The sequence below is a fragment of the Phyllostomus hastatus genome, unplaced genomic scaffold (assembly GCF_019186645.2).
Source record: "Phyllostomus hastatus isolate PE091 unplaced genomic scaffold, TTU_PhHast_1.1 phas_contig_137, whole genome shotgun sequence".
In the NCBI taxonomy this organism is placed as follows: domain Eukaryota; kingdom Metazoa; phylum Chordata; class Mammalia; order Chiroptera; family Phyllostomidae; genus Phyllostomus; species Phyllostomus hastatus.
This window is the reverse complement of record NW_025333583.1, coordinates 20,578,754-20,599,051: the sequence shown is the minus strand read 5'-3', so window position 1 is coordinate 20,599,051 and position 20,298 is coordinate 20,578,754. Positions and strand designations below refer to the sequence as shown.

Genomic DNA, 20,298 nt, shown 5'->3' with positions numbered 1-20,298 from the left:
TTTAAAACACGTAACTTTAAAGTTTGTTCATCAGAAATGAAAAAAACTTGACAAGCACTGAGTTTAATAAACACTTTTATAGCATTTCAAAAGCAAATCTTAATTCAAACCAATACCTTTAAAAAGAAATAAACAGTTTAATTTCAAGAGTTTGCACAAGGTAGAGAATGCAGGCCATATTTTATATTTTATAAATGCAAACTATTACATAATAAATACAGAATAAAAAGATAGTAATAACTATTATCAAGGATGATCTGCATTAATATAATTTGAATATTCTCTATCAATCACATTTATAGGAAGAGTCTCTTGGTCAAACTTATTCATGCCCCAACATGCGATGTGGTAGGTGAGTATCTGTAGGAATACAATTTATTGTCCGCTCCTCCACTCAGAAGTAACTGCAAAAAAGGAGAGGGAAAAGAAAAACCACAAACAGGAGACAGTTATTTCATATGATGGTAAACCTAATAATGGTGATTTTGATTACAGAGCAATTAAGATGAGCAGTTAACTTGCATTAAGAAATAACACTTAAATGTACTGATACCTCAATTTTAATACTACATTATAATATAACATATTAAAACTTTTAAAGTGGTCATTTAAATTTGGTTAAGGTGTAATATGCTATTGTACTTTCTATGAAGCATTTCCTAAGAAATGTAATAAAAAGTATGAAGTGTAATACAGTTTTTCTCATTTACAAAAATTAAGTTTTTAAAGGACAGCACGTTGTTTGCAGGTAAATGAGTATTATAAATTATTCAAGTAAGCCCTAAGGCCTATAGATTTGAAAAGAATTCTTAGACAATAAGATCTTACGTATATACATAAATATTCGATTGTAATTCTTTAAACACACTTTAAATCTAAGTCTAGATTTATTACATAAGATTTTTCTAAACAGGAAGTATTTTGACTCATTTAGTCTAAAGTACCAAGTTTATCAACTTGAAACATTTCAATAAATGAAAAAAAAAACCAGCTTCAAAGTTTTTAAATTTTACTATACTTAATATTAAAGGACAAATTTGTTTCTTCTCTGAATGAGGTATGAGATTTTACAAATGTTAATGGAAACTTAAAATACAGATTTATAAATATCAGATATATTGAAATTATTAAATCCGTAAACACAAACACCGTATTTATTTTTATATATTTTTTCTTCACCAAGTAACTAATAATGTCTTACCCCTGTGTCTGTCCAGTCTACACTCAGAACTTTGTCTTCATGAGCAGCCAAATCATAGAGAGGAGCCTTACAACTAAAAGATGAAAATGCTGACATGTTATATGCTTTTAATGATATTAAAACAAACACAAAAACATATGAACAATCACCTATACTTTCCTGAAAACTTCAGAGTTCAACATCCTAGCCTCTGTAACACTTAGTATTAAAATTCTGGGTATTTACTTAATCAACTCTCCTGATTTTCCTGTATCATTAGCAAACGACCAAGATTTACTACAACAAATATATTCAGGAAAAAATGATATTTATTTATAAAAACTTCTGTCTAGGCCCATTTCTACATTTCCTTGATTATTCCACTTTTACCCCCAAATCATGGTTTTTTATATACCCTTTATCTATCCATCTATATGCTGATAACTCCCAAATTTATGTATTAGCCAAGCTTTTCCACTGAGTGGTTCATATATCCCAACTGGCTGATGGCAGACTGTCTTATGGGCACTACAAATTTAAAACCAAAAGCTCTTGATTTTCCTTCATAAACTGCTTTTTCTACTCTTTCCCATTATAGCAAATGGCACCAATAATCACCCAAACGCTGAGTAGAAAATACAGGCATTATCTTAGATGCCTTACCTCTACATGAACCAATCCTGCCAAAACAGCTATCTTCAAAATATACCTAAAATCCAACCAACCGCTTATCTCTAATGCTACCCCCACAGTCCAAATCACCATTCTGTCTCTGGGATTATAATATCAACCTCTCTGCTTTCCTTCTTGCTCCCCTGCTCAAAAAACCTCTAAAGCCTGCACACGTAGAATGACACCCAAATTCCTTACTGAGACCTACAAGGTCCAGCTCAATAGAACCACTTCCTGCCTCATGTACTGCCATTCTCCTGATTTCTCCATCAACACTGGCTCTCTTGCTATTTTGTCAACATGCACAGATTTTCCCCACCTTATCTACTTTTCCCTCTGCCATGATCTGTACATGGTTCATACCTACACATTATTTGATTCATTATTAGAATTCCACCTTCAAAGAGAGGCCTTCCCCAAAGATGTGTCCCTTTTTATATATTTATCATTTCACTTTCTCTGTATACAACAGGCAATTGATGTACTTCTTTTGTGGACCATAAATAGCATTTACCTTCTTGTATCCCACAGCTTGACGATGTTATCTAAAGAACCTGAAATCAGCTGCTGCTCATGGGTAGGAGACCACTTTACTGCTGTGACCCAGCCTGTATGTGAGGTTAGGGACAGTGACACCAAAGAACCATCTGAACAAAATAAAAAAAGGTAACAATTACTGAATTTTAGAAGTAGGCAGAAAAATCTAAAAAAATATATGTAGAGCCCTGGCTGTTGTGGCTCAGTGGACTGAGTGCTGGCCTGCCAACCAAAGGGTCACCAGTTCAATTCCTAGTCAGGGCACATCCCTGGGTTGTGGGCCAGGTCCCCAGTAGGGGGTGCATGAGAGGCAACCACACATTGATGCTTCTCTCCCTCTCTTTCTCCCTCTCTTCCCCTCTAAAATGAATAAAATCTTTTTTAAATATAGAAAATTATCTTTTTATATACATCTCTAGTGAGAAGAAAAAGTGATGGTATTTACATGTATTTTTCCTCCAGTGGTTTACATGACTTACCTTTAGTTCGGGGATCCCATAGTCTGATATGCCTATCTGTACTTCCAGATGCTAAACGTTTACAAAGTGGAGAATAGGAGATACAATTAAATACTTTATTCCCTGTCTGTAAAATAAAAGGAAAGGATACTTAACCATGGTGGTTTAAAAGTAATCATCTCTAGAAGCTTATCACTTAAAAGCTCAAAATTAATCAGAGTACCACTGAATTTATGTCTTACCAAAGTTGACTTAAGACTGCCAGACTCAACATCCCACACTCTAATTGTGTGGTCCCAGGATGCACTGCAGATTTCTTCAGCATCTGACCACAGAACCGAGGAAATTGCTTCCTTGTGGCCAGAGAGGGTCACTATGGGTGTCTAGAAATGAAAGATACCCAAAAGGGAAAGCATTTTCAGTTCAGAGTAATTGAAACAGTAATAGTACTTGTACTTCTGAAGCCCATATTACAGATATTTCGTCATGTGCTTTGGCTTTCATATCCTGCCATATTTCTTCTTTACCACAATCCTCCACGACAGATAATTAATTTTGTAGATGGACACACTAAAGCTAAGAAAGATAATTTACCCAAGATCATACAGTTTATAAACAGAAGATTTAAATTCCAACCCAAATATTACTCCAAAGTTTGTAGTCTTTCCCCTATATTCTGCCACCTCCCCATCTATTCTGCTTTTCATTTAAAAAAATTATTTATTTTTTAGAGAGAGGGGAAAGGAGGGAGAAATAGAGGGGGAGAGAAATATCAATGTGCAGTTGCCTCTCACACGCCCACAACTGGGGACCTGGCCCACAACCCATGCATATGCCATAGACTAGGAATTGAACTGGTGACCCCTTGGTTTACAGGCTGGCTCTCAATCCACTGAGTCACATCAGCCAGGGCTACTTTTCATTTTGAGGACTATTAATATTAATACTAACTTGTTTCCATTGTGAAATATACTACATGTAGAAGACAGCAGAGAAAGCTCTGGGGTTAGATCTAGTTTTGAGTCAAGGTGCTGCCATTTTCTACATGATTCTTCCAAGTTAAATTAATCTGAATAGGTTATTCTTACCTCCTTTATTTCCTCAGCATCCAGCCTTTAAATAATGTCTATGGCTCATTAGTATTATAAAACCTCTACTTACTTTCTCAAATTAAAATCCCCAAATTAGGTATAGTGTTTATCTTAAATATAAAGAACATGTGAAAGAGGCGGAAAAATTCTGAAATAAGGCAGTTAATCTAATTTTGTAACTTTGTTATATTTAGCCTCCCTCAATATTATTACCTCTTTTGTAATACCAGGGAGTTATACTGAATCAGAGATCAGCTAAGTTTTTTGGTAAAGTCCAGAAATTAAGTTTTTAGCTTTTCCAGACCACGTACAATCTCTGTCTCATATTCTTGGTTTGTCTTTAAAACCCCTTTAAAATCTGTCTTAGTAGTACAAAAAATAGGCCACAGCCAAAATGGCTGTTGGGTTATAGTTTGCTAACTCCTGGACCAAATGATCCCTAAGTTCTCTCTTTCCATCCCTAAAATTTTCCTGAACAAAGTGAGAGAACCTGATACAAAAAACTATCCACACAATTTTATTGCAATTTTATTTATGGCTGTCAAACTAGAAACAACCCAAAGTAACCTTCAACTGGTGAATGATTAAAGAAACTGTTGTATATCCATACAAAAAGATTACTATACAGCTTTTTAAAGTCATGATTTCCAATAACCTGAGTTTATCTAGATGCAAAGTCTACATACTGTGTGATTCCATTCATAAGATATTCTGGAAAAAGGAAAATGGCAGGAATGGAGAACAAACCAGTGGTTGCAGAGGACAGAAATAGAGGGAAAGGCTCACTATCAGTGCACAACAGGAGTTTTAGGGGATGACAAACTGTTCTGTATCTTGATTATGTAGTTGCATATTCTACACATTTATCAAAATTCAGAAGCTTTTTACCAAAGAGAGTAAACTTTTCTATATGTAAATTTATTTCTCTTTGAAGACAGAAAAGTTGCCCTGGCTGGGTGGCTCAGTAGGTTGGAGCGTTGCTCTGTACACGAAAAGGCTGTGGGTTGGATTCCTGGTCAGGGTACATGCCTAGGTTGTAGGTTTGATCCACAGTTGGGTCATGCACAGGGGGCAACTAATCAATGTTTCTCTTTCTCTCCCTATACCCTTTCCTCTCTCTCGAAAATCAATAAACACATCCTGGATGAGGACTTTAAAAAAATGAGATATTAAAAATAAAAAAAAAAGATAGGAAAGTCAACTTTGGCACCATCACTACAAACTCCAGTAAGATAGTACTGTAGTGAAAAAAGGAATTTTGAGAGAAAAATGAGGAAAAAAACTCAGTGTATGTTCATGCATGAAACAAATGACAAGTTAACTAATTAGCAGCATTTTACTCATATTAATACAAATCAGGTACTAGAAAGAGATAGAAGATAACATTCTTGACATTTGTCTTATTTTAGTCTTGAAAATCCACTTTTTCCCCAAATTCTAGCACAATTTTTATTTCAAAGGATTCCAGCATAACCTATGAGAAAGTGAATATATTATGATTTCTCAAATAAAATGAACAATGGATATAAGCTTATAAAAGTACATATCTAAAATTAAAAGTTATCAGCAAGGTACTTAATGGGAAAAATACTTATAATACCTACATCCAACAAAGACTCTGAAACCAGAATACATAAAGAACTCCTACAAATCAATAAGATGGGTAACACTTTTAAAAAATGGGCTAAAAACACAAGCGGGCACTTCACAATTAGGTGTCAAAGGGCTGGGACTTAAATTCCACTACACACCACCAGGAACAGACAAAATGATACACTTTGTAATAGTAAGTAAATTAAACATGTTATGTGGTAAAATAAAATCAGTTATGATATTAAAAAAAATTGACCAGTACTGGTAAGGATGTAGAGTAACATTGAATCTCATACCCTGGCAGTGAAAGTATAAACTGATACAGTTTGAAAAACTATTTGACAGTATCAAACATTAAAAAACCTGAGCATGTGTATACCCTGTGATCCAGCCATTCCACATATGCAGAAATGACTACACGTGTACACCAAAGGCAAGTGTAAGAATTTTCGTAGCAACTTTATTTATGGTGGCCAAAACTGGAAACCTAGATGTCTGTCAAAAGAAGAATGAATAAATCCTGGTATAGTTATGTAAAGAAATACTATACATTATTAAAATTCATTGATCTATACATTTAAATATATGCATGACAAGCTTCAGTTAAAAGAAAGGTAGTTCTGGCTGTTGTGGCTCAGTGGATTGAGTCCTTGACCTATGAACCAATAGGTCACTGGTTCAATTCCCAGTCAGGGCACATGCCTGGGTTGCAGGCCAGGTCCACAGTTGGGGGCATGGGAGAGGCAACTACACATCAATGTTTCTTTCCCTCTCTTTCTCCTTCCCATCCCCTCTCTAAAAATATGTAAATAAAATCTTTAAAAATAAAATGTTTCTTCTCTTTAAAAATAAGAAAAGTAGAAAGAAAAAAGCTACCTTCTATGTGAAGAATTTTTATAATTCAAGAAATAATACATAAAAAAAGAAATTACACTATAATCAAATATATTCTTCAGAGGCTGATCAGGGATATACATCAATAAATTACAACTGACACAATATCCAAATTGGCAAGACATTTAAAGTTCTAATTTGTCCTGCCAGACGAAGTGATAAGGAAGCTGAGTTGCTGCCAGATCATTCTTCTCGCAATTCAGCAATCCAGGTTTAAAATGTATAAATTATAGATCACTACTTTTGATCGGAACCAGCAAGTGCTACTGTTCATTGCATTTTATGAGTTTGATGAATCATTTATGATCACACTTTACTCTCCTTTTCAATGATTTTTATAAGCTATCTTATTAGTGACTGTAAGAAATAATGTGTGCTTCATTTACTGCACATTCATCACAGCTGTGAGAAAATGAATGAAAAATGTTTTTCTAAGCCTGACTCAGTATTGTCCTTCACATTAAGTATATTAATGCAGGTCAGATCATATTATGACAAATACCTCCCTAACTTAACAGAATAAGAATATGGATGAAATTTCTCATTTTGATTTAATTGAATCTAGTAGCTAAAATGACAGAATCAAAACCTCAATTAAACTCTTGGTTTCTAGTGATTTAGAAGATACCACGAGCATCCCTCAGTGAGAATTACATCCTCAGTGTATGAAACAATCATGATTAAACAGGTAATGAGATGCTTCACTTTAGTGCAAGCTTTGAAAAAGATCCTACTTCAAAATCCACCATGAGATTAAATACAATAGCTGAATAATCAGCCTACCAATTGGTAAGCCCAACTCAATGCTACTATAGTCAATGACTCAGGAATACAGCTGGAGTATTTCTAGTAAGTATTTACAAATCTATTGAAAGAAAGCTTAATTATGGCTGAAGCAGCAAAGTGAGACAAAGGGAAATTTAAATAGGAAAAATTATATTAAGTTACTATGTATTTGTCAATACAGACTTAAGCCAAGTATTGCAATTCTCACAAACTCTTACCCTTGTGAGTCCCAGTTGCTCTGTTTTCTGTTTCTTTCTTGGTCGATTTGTGGGTTCCTCCATTTCTTCTTCTTCATCTGTAGGGACTGTATCGTAGAGAATTAGATTTGGTATTTTTTAAATTTATGGTAAACATTAATTGCAAGCAGTCTCAAAGAATTCTTACATTTCTGAGTATACACTTTCTCCACATTATCTTAATTGGCTAGGGAATAGATAGATATTCCTACTTATTTTGGTTAAAGAAAATGATACATAAAAACAATACCTGTGTCACCAATCTTCCAAAAGGATAAAGTAAAAAGTCAAGTACATTAAAATCCTAGAGCTTAACCAGTCTGATATCTTGCTATGTCTTTAAGATCATTATAAATATTCATTACTTTATTGCATCTATGAAAATTGCTTACTAATAGTTGCAGGACAGTTCTGGTCATACTGTATTTACATGATGAAGGTAATGCCGTAAGATAAACACATTAAAAGGATACACATTCCAGCCACGTTTATTCTTATTATTACTTTACTTTTCTAACAATGAACTTAAGTGTTTTATAGATACTTTTGATTTTTAAAAAATATTTGTTACACATCATTTGGCCAGGTAGCAAACCCCCAGATGGAAAACCATGTATTTTATGTCTTATAACTATATTTTATGAATATTAAAGCTTTTCTCCAAATTAAACTATTAAGTGCCTTAAGTTAACAACTTCTATACATATCCCATTTACCCAGAACTAGCAAAAAATAAAATATTCGATAATGGGGAAATTTCCTAAACAAATCACTTTCTGCTTCCAAACGCTTATAAATGCTTCCAAATGCTTATTTTAAGCATTTCTGGAATATCTACTAAAATGGATTATATATTTCCTGGCATCTTATACATAGTTACTTAAAACTCTTTAAGCTTTTCCTGTTCCCCCCAACTCTACTTCATCAACTATATTTAGGGTATTATGCTGTAATATAGCAATTACTTCAGAAGTATCAGAGGTATTCTGATCTGTTTACCTGTACAGTAAACAGTTCCAGACTACTACTTTTAAAGTTTAAATTATCTGTGAGTTTTTCCCCATCTTTTCTTTTTTCAGTGTCTTCTTACTCCTATGAGGGTACCTTCCTCTGAGAGCCCGCCTTCCCTCTCTTCCTCCTCCTCTATTTGTCCCTTCTAATCTACTGTTTTCAAAGTAAGAAGTCTGGTAAAACTGTATTAAAAGTTTATTTGTGTGTTTTTTTTTTAAAGCAAACCACTTAACTAAGAAAATCTCTCTAACAGTAAAGTATATTAAAATGACTCAGAAGGTATTTTTATTTCCAGGTTCCTGAATGAGAGAGCTCAGGCAGCTGTGTCCCATATTGCACCGAACATGTTGCTGACACTTCCAGCCACTCAATGACACTGTCCAATAAATGAAGGGATGATGGGGCACACAAACATTTTGAAACAGAGAAACATAATAAGTTTTCTCTAGAGTATGCTCCTTTGTATCCTACAGAGCCCTGGTCCATTTTTATGGTAAAATATGGGTTAAAAAGAACTCTTTCACTGAAATTCTTAAAATACCATTAATCAAAAAGATTTCATTTACCTGTAGACCAGATCTTGAGCATCTTATCCCAGGAGCCACTGCAAAACTAAACAGATGTATATGAAGGGAAAAAGAGTTTATAATTATAACCCATATTATCTGCCTTTTTTTCCTCTTCTATTTAACTTAAAACCTTACTTTGCTCTGAAATCCTTATTATTATGCTAATCATCTGCCTGTCTTCCTAGTCTCCTGAACTTGTACCTTCAATTTCCAGCAACTGAAGAAGCTGCCATTCTTACCTGGCCCAGCGCCCTGGCTATGGCTGCTTAGAGAAGGGTGGACAACTGACCTCCACTATGCCTATAGGTCTTTATCCTCCAGGACTTTTTTTTTAAAGCTTGTATTCCAGAGAGTGTAGTTAGTCTTTTCCCAGGATAGCTGGTACAAGGTGTAAAACCTGAGAATACTGAAAGCCAAGTTTTACTACCACGTGGAAAAAGCCAGCTTGAGGTAGGAGAGAAGAAAGTCAACATGGGGAGACGAAAGGGAGGGGGGGTGCTGGCCACATTCAAGCCTCCACTCCTTGGTTCCTGGGACCCAAATGCATCATCCATCGCCCTGCTCATAATGTGGCTGTTTACTCTGCCCTTGGATCTCATGATCTTTAAGCTGAAAACATTCCAGATGAGCCCGTTTTCTATAGCCATGGTAAGGTATGATGAATTCACTTAAGTTTGGATTGACACCATGTAAACCTTCTTGATGGTTCAAATATGAACAATCATGAATCTTTAACTCTAATATATTAACTGGCAAAAAATACTGAAGAAACACTCATAAATGCAGAATACTTAAAAGTAGCATATGGAACTTTCAAATGGTAAGAGTTTGTAATCCTTCATAAGTCAATGCAGTATTGCCTTCAGGTTTATTTCCTTTTAACTAACCTTTACTCATCTTGTCATGATAAAGAGATCAGCAAGATTATTAAAACAACCTTTAGTAACCATAACTTTAGTGTATGCTAAGGCTTATTAGTTGTTCAGCTAGATATTTTCAATTAGTAGCAGCTCTGTGAGCAGCTGAAAGATTTAAAATGTCATTATGATTTAAGGTTACATAAATAAATTGCTTATTTACCTGATTTCTTAAAATTTCTGCAGTTTATGTTAAGTTCTAACCCAGAGATATACTGAGATAAAGAAGTCCATTTTTGTATCTTTTACCATATGAGTATTTACTTTTTGGTTTGAAATCATATTCTTTTGTCACCAACTGTTATGAAAGTAGGCCAATCATAATGAATATATGTAGAAATTTTTTTTTTCATAAATTCAAAGTCTAAACACAGTACTGCTAACACAACAGCTCCTTACTTTAGTTCCTGTGCTATCAACGGCGATAGAATCCACACTTCCAGCATGACCTCTGCAGCAGTGCAGGGCTTTCACTTTGTTTCTCTCTACATTCCACTCCCACAGGAGAACAGTCTGATCCATAGAGGCACTCAGTAGTAGGCAAGACAAGTTGTCTGGAGAAAGGATAGCACAACAATAAGAAACAAGTTAGTACAAAAATTTAAAATACACTGTGTTCTGAAACCAAAGAATTCAGTATGTTGTTGAGGAAAAACATTAAAAAGATAAAAAGATCATTTTGTCCAGCTTTGAAAAAGAAGCTAACTTATGGTAAAAATATTATAAAAGAAATGAGTTTAAGCCCTGGCTGGGTAACTCAGCTGGTTAGAGCACTGTCCCAATATGCCAAGGATGCAGGTTTGATCTCTGGTCAGGGCACATGTAAGAAACAACCAATGAATTCATAAATAAGTGGAATAGCAAATCACTATTTCTCTAAAACCAGTAAGTAAAATTTTAAAAAATGAAATGAAACACAATCTTTACTTGAAAATATGTTATCTGAGATATTTTCAGTAAGGGTTACTTCCATTAACATGAATTGTTTATATAATCCTTTTCTTTTTGAATGCTGTATTTTTCAAAGACCTCACAATAACTGAGGCAGAAGACACATTCTGTCCTGTCCACATTCTATCCAAGCACTGAAAATGGCTTACTTCCAGCCCTTCCCAGGATTCCTCTCAGTTTAGGCAGAGTCCTTACCTTTTTTCACCCAGGCCACATCTTTCACAACATCTGTATGTCCCACAATTGTCATTATTGACTTTCCTTCCAAGGACCAGATCCGAGAAGTCTTATCATAAGAACCAGTCAAGATCCTGCAAGGAGAAAAAAAAATCCTATGAAATACAAAAAGCAGCTTTTTCAAACCCTGAAATCAATTATATTTCTAAGAAAAGGACAAAGTCAACCTTAAGGATAATTCTTTTAAACTCTCCTTTAATATGAAGATTAAGATTTCAAAACATACTCGAGTATAAAGTAGATCAGGTGTTATAGAATGTATAGGCATTAAATTCGGCTTTTCCTGACCTGCTAAAAATAAAAACATAACTGACAAATTCTACATTTCACTTTTACTATTGTAAATACAACTCTCAGGAAAGCTAAGCAAGTTGGCTGTACTCTGTATTTAACTAGTGAAAACCATTACATAGTAAGACAGTAAAACCACTTAAAATAAAACCAGTAAAAACATTAACTTTGTATACTAACTCGAGGGAGACATTCTGTTAATGTGAGCTACCACTATACACCACTCTCAAGGTGTTCTTTCACAAGTAAGGCCAGGGCGGGGTTTGCTCTGAGCCATATATAACTTCTTGATTCCAGTTTGCCCATTTTAACTCTAAAGTAGCATGACCTGCATCTTCATCATAGCAGGCCAGGAGATTTATGACTATAAAAAGAATGTTCCTCCTCTATAAAACAAATTATATCCTTGGTCTTAAAAGCAACATACTCAAATCAAATAAATGCCCTGACACCTGATGTATCCAGAATACAAATGTCACTACGTTTTCACAAAGAAAACTTACTAATAAATGTTTCTACTTGACTTACAGTGAATGTAAAGATCTTTGGTATGGTCACTGATACATACATCACAAATTACATTTTAGAGAACAGAGAAATCAGAGGAGAATATTCCCATCATGTAGTTATAAACACTAATGGGGGTGGCATGAGAAGGACACAAGAACATTCATCTGGCAGTACCATTCCTCTGCCCCTTTGATTGAACTGATCCAGTCATCATGGAATAAGCATTGCTCTGGCTGAGGTGCAGTATACTTCTCCACATATTCTAGTTCCACAACCTCTTCCTAGTCACAGAGAGAAACCAGAAATCAGTCAGGTGGTGTAGTCTTAAAACGGTACATTATAAAGATACAGGACCCCAGTTTAATAATCTCTGGTATGTCTGCCCCCTTCATAAACCAGAAAATTTAGAGCCAGAAAATTAGAAAATTAAGATGAAAAACTTTATTTGATCTGACAGTATGCTATGAGTAACTCTTAAGAAATGTTGGTGACCTTGGAAGTCTCATGCTGAAAGTGAAGAAAAAAGGAATATAAGGAAATTTAAATTATAAAATCACAAAAGCATATTGTTAAATGGGTACAGAGCTTCTGTTTAGGATGATGAAAAAGTTCTGAAAATGGATAGGGTGATGGTTGCATAACATTGTGAATTAGTTAATGCCACTGAATTGTGTATTTAAAAATGGTTAAAATGATCAATTTTATGCATTGGGTTGGCCAAAAAGTTCAATTTTCCCCCCTAAGATGGCTCTAGTAGTGCTTAGTTGTCTTTAGCTTCATTTGAAGCAATTCTGTTATTGTACTGTGACAGCTGTCACATCAGCATGCATTTAGAAAAAACTTAACCAAAATTGGTGAATTTTTGTGTAACCATTTTAATATTGAACATGGAAGAAAATAAGCAACATTTTTTGGCATATTATGCTTTATTATTTCAAGAAAGGTAAAAATGTAGCCCTGGCTGGCATAGCTCAGTGGATTGAGCACAAGCTGTGAACCAAAGTGTCGCAGGTTTGATTCCCAGTCAGGGCACATGCCTAGGTTGCAGGCCATTGACCCCCAGCAACCACACACTGATGTTTCTCTCTCTCTCTCTCTTTCTCCCTCCCTTCCCTCTCTAAAAATAAATAAAATCTTTTAAAAAAAAAGGTAAAAATGCAACTGAAACACAAAAAAAGATTTGTGCAGTGTATGAAGATGCTGTGACTGAATGAATGTGCCAAAAGTGGTTTGCCTAGTTTTGTGCTGGAGATTTCTCACTGGACAATGCTCCACGGATGGGTAGACCAGTTGAAGTTGACAGCAGTCAAGACATTGAGAACAATCAACGTTATACCACATGGGAGATAGCTGATATACTCAAAATACCCAATTCAGTAAAGTTATTGGTGAAAATGAAAAACGTGTCTTTTACAGAAAAAACCATATGCACTTTTTGGCCAACCCAATATAAAAGCAAAAGTTTGAAAATTAGAGGAAAGGGAGAAAAATCATTCTAAATCACAATAATGTAACCTATAAGTTGTTACACGTGCACAATCACTTTGTACACCTTTATGTGTAAAAACTATTTGCTATTCCCTTTCTTGACAGTTCTTCCGAAAGTATGAAGGTATCTTCTCATATTCATTCATCTGTATTTCTTAAATAATATACTCTCAGAAGAGAGGATTTAAAATCTGAACATATAGAAACTGAAATTCAAATTTCAAGGAAAAAAATTAGTGAACACGTTCTTGGTTACTGATGATTCTGACTAATTCTAAATGAAATTTACCCACATTACCTAACAATAAGTAAAACAGAGCAGGTAGCATTTGAACTTACAGATGAGATGTTTTCCAATTCCATGTGTTTGACCAAGGGCATGCGCAGAAACTGGCCTTTGATAAGGAAGTCAAACTCCACATATTTGTGGACCTCTAAAGAAAATACATAATGAAATTACCACTCTTAGGACCTGACATGGTATTGGCAGAGGTACGTAAGAGACCCCAAAACAAACAGATTCCTAATATCCCAGTGTGGCCTCTGAATTTCTCCATGGCATAATCAGGCCACAGGTCCCCATATACTAGGTGATTTTTAAAAACAGAAATAGTTCATTCTGTTGGTAAAACTGTTTTGTTATTCTTGGTGGTATCATTTTTAGGTTTTTAAAAAATGTTTTATTCTATGAAAAATTTCAAATATATACAAAGTAGAAATAACCTATGAATCCCCATCCCCATTGCACACTTTGGCAATTACCAACTCATGGACAATCATCTATACTTCTCCCTCTACACACCCACTGCTTTATTTTAAAGCAATTCAGGTATAATATAATTTCATCTGTAAATCTTTAGTATGCACCCGTATACTATAAAGACTTTTGGAAAGTCACATTAAAATATTCTATAATTATCCCTTTGAGTATCAAATAGTCAATGTTCATGTTTCCTTATATTTTTAGTGAGCTTTTTAGAATCAGCGTCCAAAGTCCACAAATTATATTTGATTAATGAATTTTATAATAATAATCTTTATTAATTAATCTTTAATCTTTAATTATAATCTTTAATCTTTAATAATCTTTAATAATAATAATAATAAGAGTTTCCTTATTTCCCTGGCCATTCATTTGTTGAAGAAACTGGGTCATTTGTCTTTCAGTATTTCTAACATCTGAGTTGGGAGCTGGGTTGATTACATTTGTAAGGTGTCATTGAACATGTTCCCTCTACCACCTATATATCCTGTACACGGGGCAGACCTAAACAATTTTGATTAGATTGCAGATTTCCTTTTTATGATTTTGCAATCACCTCTGGGCTTGGATGATGTCAGTATAATCCTACCCATCATGTTCTCTATCAACCTTTGACCTAATTAGTGATTTTAGCGGCTACTGGAAATCACTACTTAAACCCATTACTTCATTTGGAGTTATAATATGCTAGTATGTTTAAAGGTTAAATTCTTTATTACTTTGCATGTATTACAGATAATCCTTCCGAAAGAACTCTCTCACTGACTATTTGGATTGTACTTTTTAAAAATCTGAAATCTGGCCTTGGCCTGTATGGCTTGATTGGTTGGAATATCATCCCAGGGGCAGAAGGGTCATGTGTTCTATTCCCAGTAAGGGTATATACTTAGGTCCCTGGTCCAGGTACCTACAGGAGGCAACCAATCAATGTTTCTCTCCGCCGCCCTCCTCCCCATCGCTTCTCCTCTCTAAGTTTGCCCTCTGGTGAGGATAAAAAATGAAAAAATAGCCCTGGCTGGGCAGCTCAGTTGGTTGGAGCATCCTCCTTACACCAAAAGCTTTCAGGCTGGACTCCTGGTCAGGGAATATACCTAGGTTTTGGTTCCATCCCTGGTTGGGGTGTGAGTGGGAAGCAACCAGTCAATGTTTCTCTTTCACATTGATTATTTCTCTCTCCCTCCCTTCCTCTTTCTCTAAAATCAATAAAAACATATCCTCGGATAAGGGGTCAAACCCTCAACCTAGGTATGTGCTCTGACCAGGAATCAAACCTGAAATCTTTTGGTGTATAGGACAATGCTGGGAAGGGAATGATTTTACTTTTTAAAAACCATCTTATTATAAAAATATATGCAAAAATGGAGAATAAACTTTATAATAAACCTTCATATACCTATCATGCAACTCAAATTATTAATTTAGAGCCAATCTTGTTTAATCAGTATTTTTGTACAAATTGTTTATATTGATTTTATGGGCTAATAACTTATATTCACACTTAGCATATGTTTACTATTTATATCTTGATAAATGTTTTACTTGATACTCTTATATGTTTGTTTTACCCATTCATTTTATGAATCCCAAACACTTAAAAAATATCAGTAAAAAATCTCAGCACTCAAAATGTCTTGATTACTTCTACATCACAAACATTATAGTAAAATCTTTATTCCTAAATCTCAACAGTCTTAAAAACAGATTAAACTGAAAATATTATTTCCCAAATACTTTTATTTCAAACCAGGGAAACTCATATTATAATTTATAAATTTTACCATTATAAAATGTGTGCAGTATTATAACATAAGGCCAAATAACATTAAAATGTGATGGAATTGCCCTGACTGGTATGGCTCAGTGGATTGAGCACCAACCTGAGAACCAAAGGGTCATGGGTTCAATTCCCAGTCAGGGCACAGGCCAGGTTCCCAGTAGGAGGCACGCAAAAGGCAACCACATATTGATGTTTCTCTCCCTCTCCTCTCCTTTCCTTCCCCTCTCTAAAAATAAATAAATAAAATCTTTTATAAAATAAAATATGATGGAATTTATTGTAGCTAGTCATATTGTGCCCTGTCCTAACTTTTCAGAACATATATACCCACCATTTTTGGCCTCCAGCAATTTATTAATAATATTACTAAGGTCGGCAATTTCAGAAGCTGCAGGGATTGAGAAGGGTACATCATCTACTGCATATCTATAAAAAAGAAGTGACACATCAAGATTAAGTCCACTTAACGAATTATTTTACGAAGATTATTTTAATGAATGTCCATTTATTCGTTCAAGAAACATTTACTCAGTATTGAATACATGTCATTTTGCTACATGGGGTTAGCAAAACGAATTAAGACATGGTCTCTGTTCTCAGAAAGGGTTAATGTCTAGTACCCAAATACAATGAAACTACATAAGAATGGTGTCATACATAACATATAAAATGGGAGAACAAAGAAGCCATAAAGGTCTTTTCAGCTAGAGAAAAGGATGGGAGAGCAGAGTCTGAAAGGATGCAGAGTGAAAGAGGGATACTAGACAAAAAGAAGGAGTGCAGGAGTGCAGGGAGAGCAGATAAACATTAGCTAAGAGTTATTAAATTACTCACCCAGCATATTCCAGTAAGTGTGGAAAAGACAGCTTAAGTGTCAGTGGGAATGTGGAGAAATTACTTTACTCACTGCTGGTGGGAAATGTAAAATGGTGCAGCTGCTTTGGAAACATCTTGCAGTGCCTCAAAAAGTTAGTGGTAAACATGAACTTACATTTGACCCATCAACTCCACTCCTAAGTATATACCCAAGAAAAATGAAAATACATGTACACACAAAAACTTGTACAGAAATGTTCACATCATCACTATTCATAATACCTAAAAGGTAGAAAAAACCCAAATGACCATCAACTGAACAATGGAAAAAAAATGTGGCATTACCCATATAATGGAATATTATTTGGCCATAAAAAGGAATGAAGTACTGATACATGCTACAACATGGAAGACTCATCAAGCCAGTCACCAAAGACCACATGTTATGTAGTTCCACATGTAAGAGATGTCTAGAACACACAAATCTAGAGACAGAAAATAGATTAAACGATTGACTAGGGCTGCGGGAGTGGAAAGACTAGGTAGTGAAAAATGTTCTAAAATTTACTGTAGTGATGGTCACATAATCCTGCAAAACCAGTGAATTAAACGCTTTAAATGTGTGAATTCTGTTGTGTGTGAATTACATCTCAAAGTTTTTATTAAAAAAAAATAAAAGGACAATTAATGAAAAAAGAAATCTCTATAAGGCCAAATTTAAGGCTGCATTTGTGGGGAATGGAAAAGTTGCCAAAGATATTAAGGTAGAATCTACAGGGCTTTTCAAGAAATGCTACAGTAAGCCTCTTTTTGTCACAATGGGGCTTCAGAGCTTGTCAAAAAGTAGATTCTAAACAAGGAGGTCTGGGGAGGAGGCTGAGATTCTGCTTTTTCTAACAAGCTCCCAAGTTATGCTGATGGTGATGGTTCTCAAACTACACTTTGAGTAGTGACGCTATAGTTACATATTTATCATGCTAAAAGTAGTAAGCAGTTAGGCTTTCCAAAAGGTAACAAAACATAGAAATTAAAAATTTTCATTCTTCCTTGCACTTACCATGTTGGTCAGTAAAATGGGGGTGGGATAGGAGTGGCATAATTCACATGCACGTATATGAATATACACAGAGTATATGTAAATTATATACATATAAATGAATAAAATGATTCTGTCCCTTCATTTGACCAGAACATATTCCATATTTTTCAAGAATCTACACACACACACAACATTAGTTTATCTCAGGGGTTAAAATACAGTGGTACATTTATTTCTTAAGACTTCATGTGAATCAATAATAAAAATTTCAATTAGAAAAGGTACAGTGGCTATGCTATTGCATCATCACATTACTTGAGAAGTGTTGAGACTTAAGTATATACACTCAGTACACTGATAATACAATTTATGTATACTGTAAGCAACAATACAAAGACTAACTATGATTCACCAGGTCAACTCATAAAACTACAAACACCCCATGAGGCAGAATGTAATTAGGTTTCAAATGAATGCTACAGACCTGGGGACTATTGTTGAAAACGTTTATACATTATGTATATACACAGAGCTATAAAGCTCATATATACAAATACATATACTTGTATATGTACATACACCACACAGACACACACACACACACACACACACACACACACACACACAAATCTGTAACTGCTTTGACTTCATACTCCTATCAAAAAACAGTTCTACCAACCAACCCCCTCTTCGGAACTCAACTTTCTAGCCTGGTGTAGGAAATCATCAAATGACCATCAACTGAAAAATGGAAACAAAATGTGGTATTATCTATATAATGGAATATTATTTGGCCATAAAAAGGCCAACCATTTTCCATCTACTTAAAAAAATGAAGTTGTGTTTCAGAAACAAACACCATTACCTGCCTGTAACGACTTGGTCCATTGTTCAATTGCATAATGTGCTTCACTCAAAAAGCAACCCTGAAACCTTCCAGCCCCTCCACATTCACAGTTTAAATTGCATAGAGTCTGAGAAGCCTGACAACAGGGAGGTGATATTAGAGGTCGGACCCTGAGAAATCCTCTAGGCACCGCTTCCGCTTGAGCGGAAAAAGAGGGGTTGTGTAAAAGTGAACACGGCAAAGAGAGAGATCCACAAGGTTATACCGAAGGGGTCCCTGGTAAGGGAGAGAAGAGGAGCGAAGCTTACTTACTTCTTGTTGTCAGTGAAGAAGCGTGTCTGGAGCTGAGCCATCGCGGGAAGTAGGGACAAAACTCGCCCACAGAGACGTATGGGGTAACAGACAACGCGCGCTCTGGTCCCTTTGGACTACAAAGAGAGGCAGCTCTAAATCAGACTGCACAGGGAAGCAGAAACTGCAGTCCAGGGCTGGAATTCCGCCTTCTTCTCCCCAGCCTCCTCAGCCAGAAGAGACCACGAGGTGGCCTTTCCACAGACGCCCAGCCCACAAACATCAACTACCTACTTCTAGATTTAGGAATCATCGATTAGTAAAGCAAAGTCTTAAAGATGGCGTGTCCCTTTAATCTTTTTGTGTTTCTTTTAATATGTTTAGGCCTGTGATCGAATATGAAAATACAGAAAGACCCAATTCAAGTCTGATTTCTCGCTCTTTCTTTCTGTAAATGTGAAAGTCTGCCTTTTGACCCGATACTTGAAGCACAGCTCATACATAATACAAGCCCCAGAAAGCACCGCTTCTCGGACGCTATAAGCACTGGGAACTGTAGTCTTTTCTGTCACGCTGTTTTCAGGATAGCGTATCTGCATTAAACCATCCCGATTCCAGCCAGATGTCCATTAAATTTCCTCCCTCTTCAGCTTTAATTTACTAAAGCCGTTTCGGGCTTAGCTTATCACGTATACTCACAAGCACAACCTCACTCTACCGAGATTCTTCGTAGAGGCTCCCCTCCAGCTTCACGCTTTAAATCCACTGGAGAAGTACGGGGGCGGGGGGTAGAGAAGGAGAATCCCGAGTCCAAATGGAAACTACCAACGGTGGCCGATAGTGGTCTTATCTTCTGGCACGGAGCTGCGCGATCTCGGAAGGGATGCGCCTGCGCATTGTGCTGGTCTCCATGGCGGGGCCTCGGAGCCAAGACGAGGTTGAGTAGACTCGTTTTGAATTTTCTCCCCTCTGCTCCAGCACTTTGTGGACTTCCCTTATCTCCCTGTAGAGCTCTCGGCGGCAGCGGGACTAGGGGAGTCGGAGGTTTGGCAGAGCTGTCTGGGCCGACAGACCGGACGCTATTTCTCAACGCCCCTTTATCCTCCTGCCTCCTCCTCCCATCACCTCCTGACCCGCCGGTCCCTAAGCAACCGCCGGCCGCCGGCCCCCGCCCCCGCTGCAGCTGGGCCCTGGTAGCGCCGTCTGCACCCCGTCTCGGGTCCTTTCTGGGGCCTTAACATGGCGAGGCCTACTATTCCCTGCCCCCGACGGGGGTCGCGTGTCCCGGAGGGGCAGTCAGCAAAATGTGGAGGTTAGGTGTCTTGAGGAGGGTCGCTGAGCCCC

The 20,298-nt window shown here is 36.1% G+C and overlaps 1 protein-coding gene across 2 annotated transcripts; it reads right to left on the bottom strand.

Annotated features, from left to right (window-relative positions):
- Window positions 1–58: 58 nt before the first annotated feature.
- On the bottom strand, window positions 59–20,093 carry WDR12 (WD repeat domain 12). 2 transcript variants are annotated; one of them, XM_045855502.1, is made up of 14 exons: window positions 19,641–20,093; window positions 18,976–19,091; window positions 16,293–16,387; window positions 13,761–13,855; window positions 12,108–12,214; window positions 11,091–11,206; window positions 10,344–10,498; window positions 9,025–9,070; window positions 7,430–7,515; window positions 3,090–3,230; window positions 2,869–2,974; window positions 2,367–2,499; window positions 1,202–1,274; window positions 59–404 (listed from the first exon to the last, which is right to left on the bottom strand). In XM_045855502.1, exons 2-14 carry the CDS (start codon window positions 19,014–19,016, stop codon window positions 327–329), a joined length of 1,272 nt encoding a protein of 423 aa, XP_045711458.1. In that variant the 5' UTR covers window positions 19,017–19,091; window positions 19,641–20,093; the 3' UTR covers window positions 59–326. The 2 variants fall into 2 exon arrangements, with proteins under 2 accessions (XP_045711458.1, XP_045711457.1); XM_045855501.1 differs by having other exon boundaries at window positions 19,654–20,093.
- Window positions 20,094–20,298: the final 205 nt, after the last annotated feature.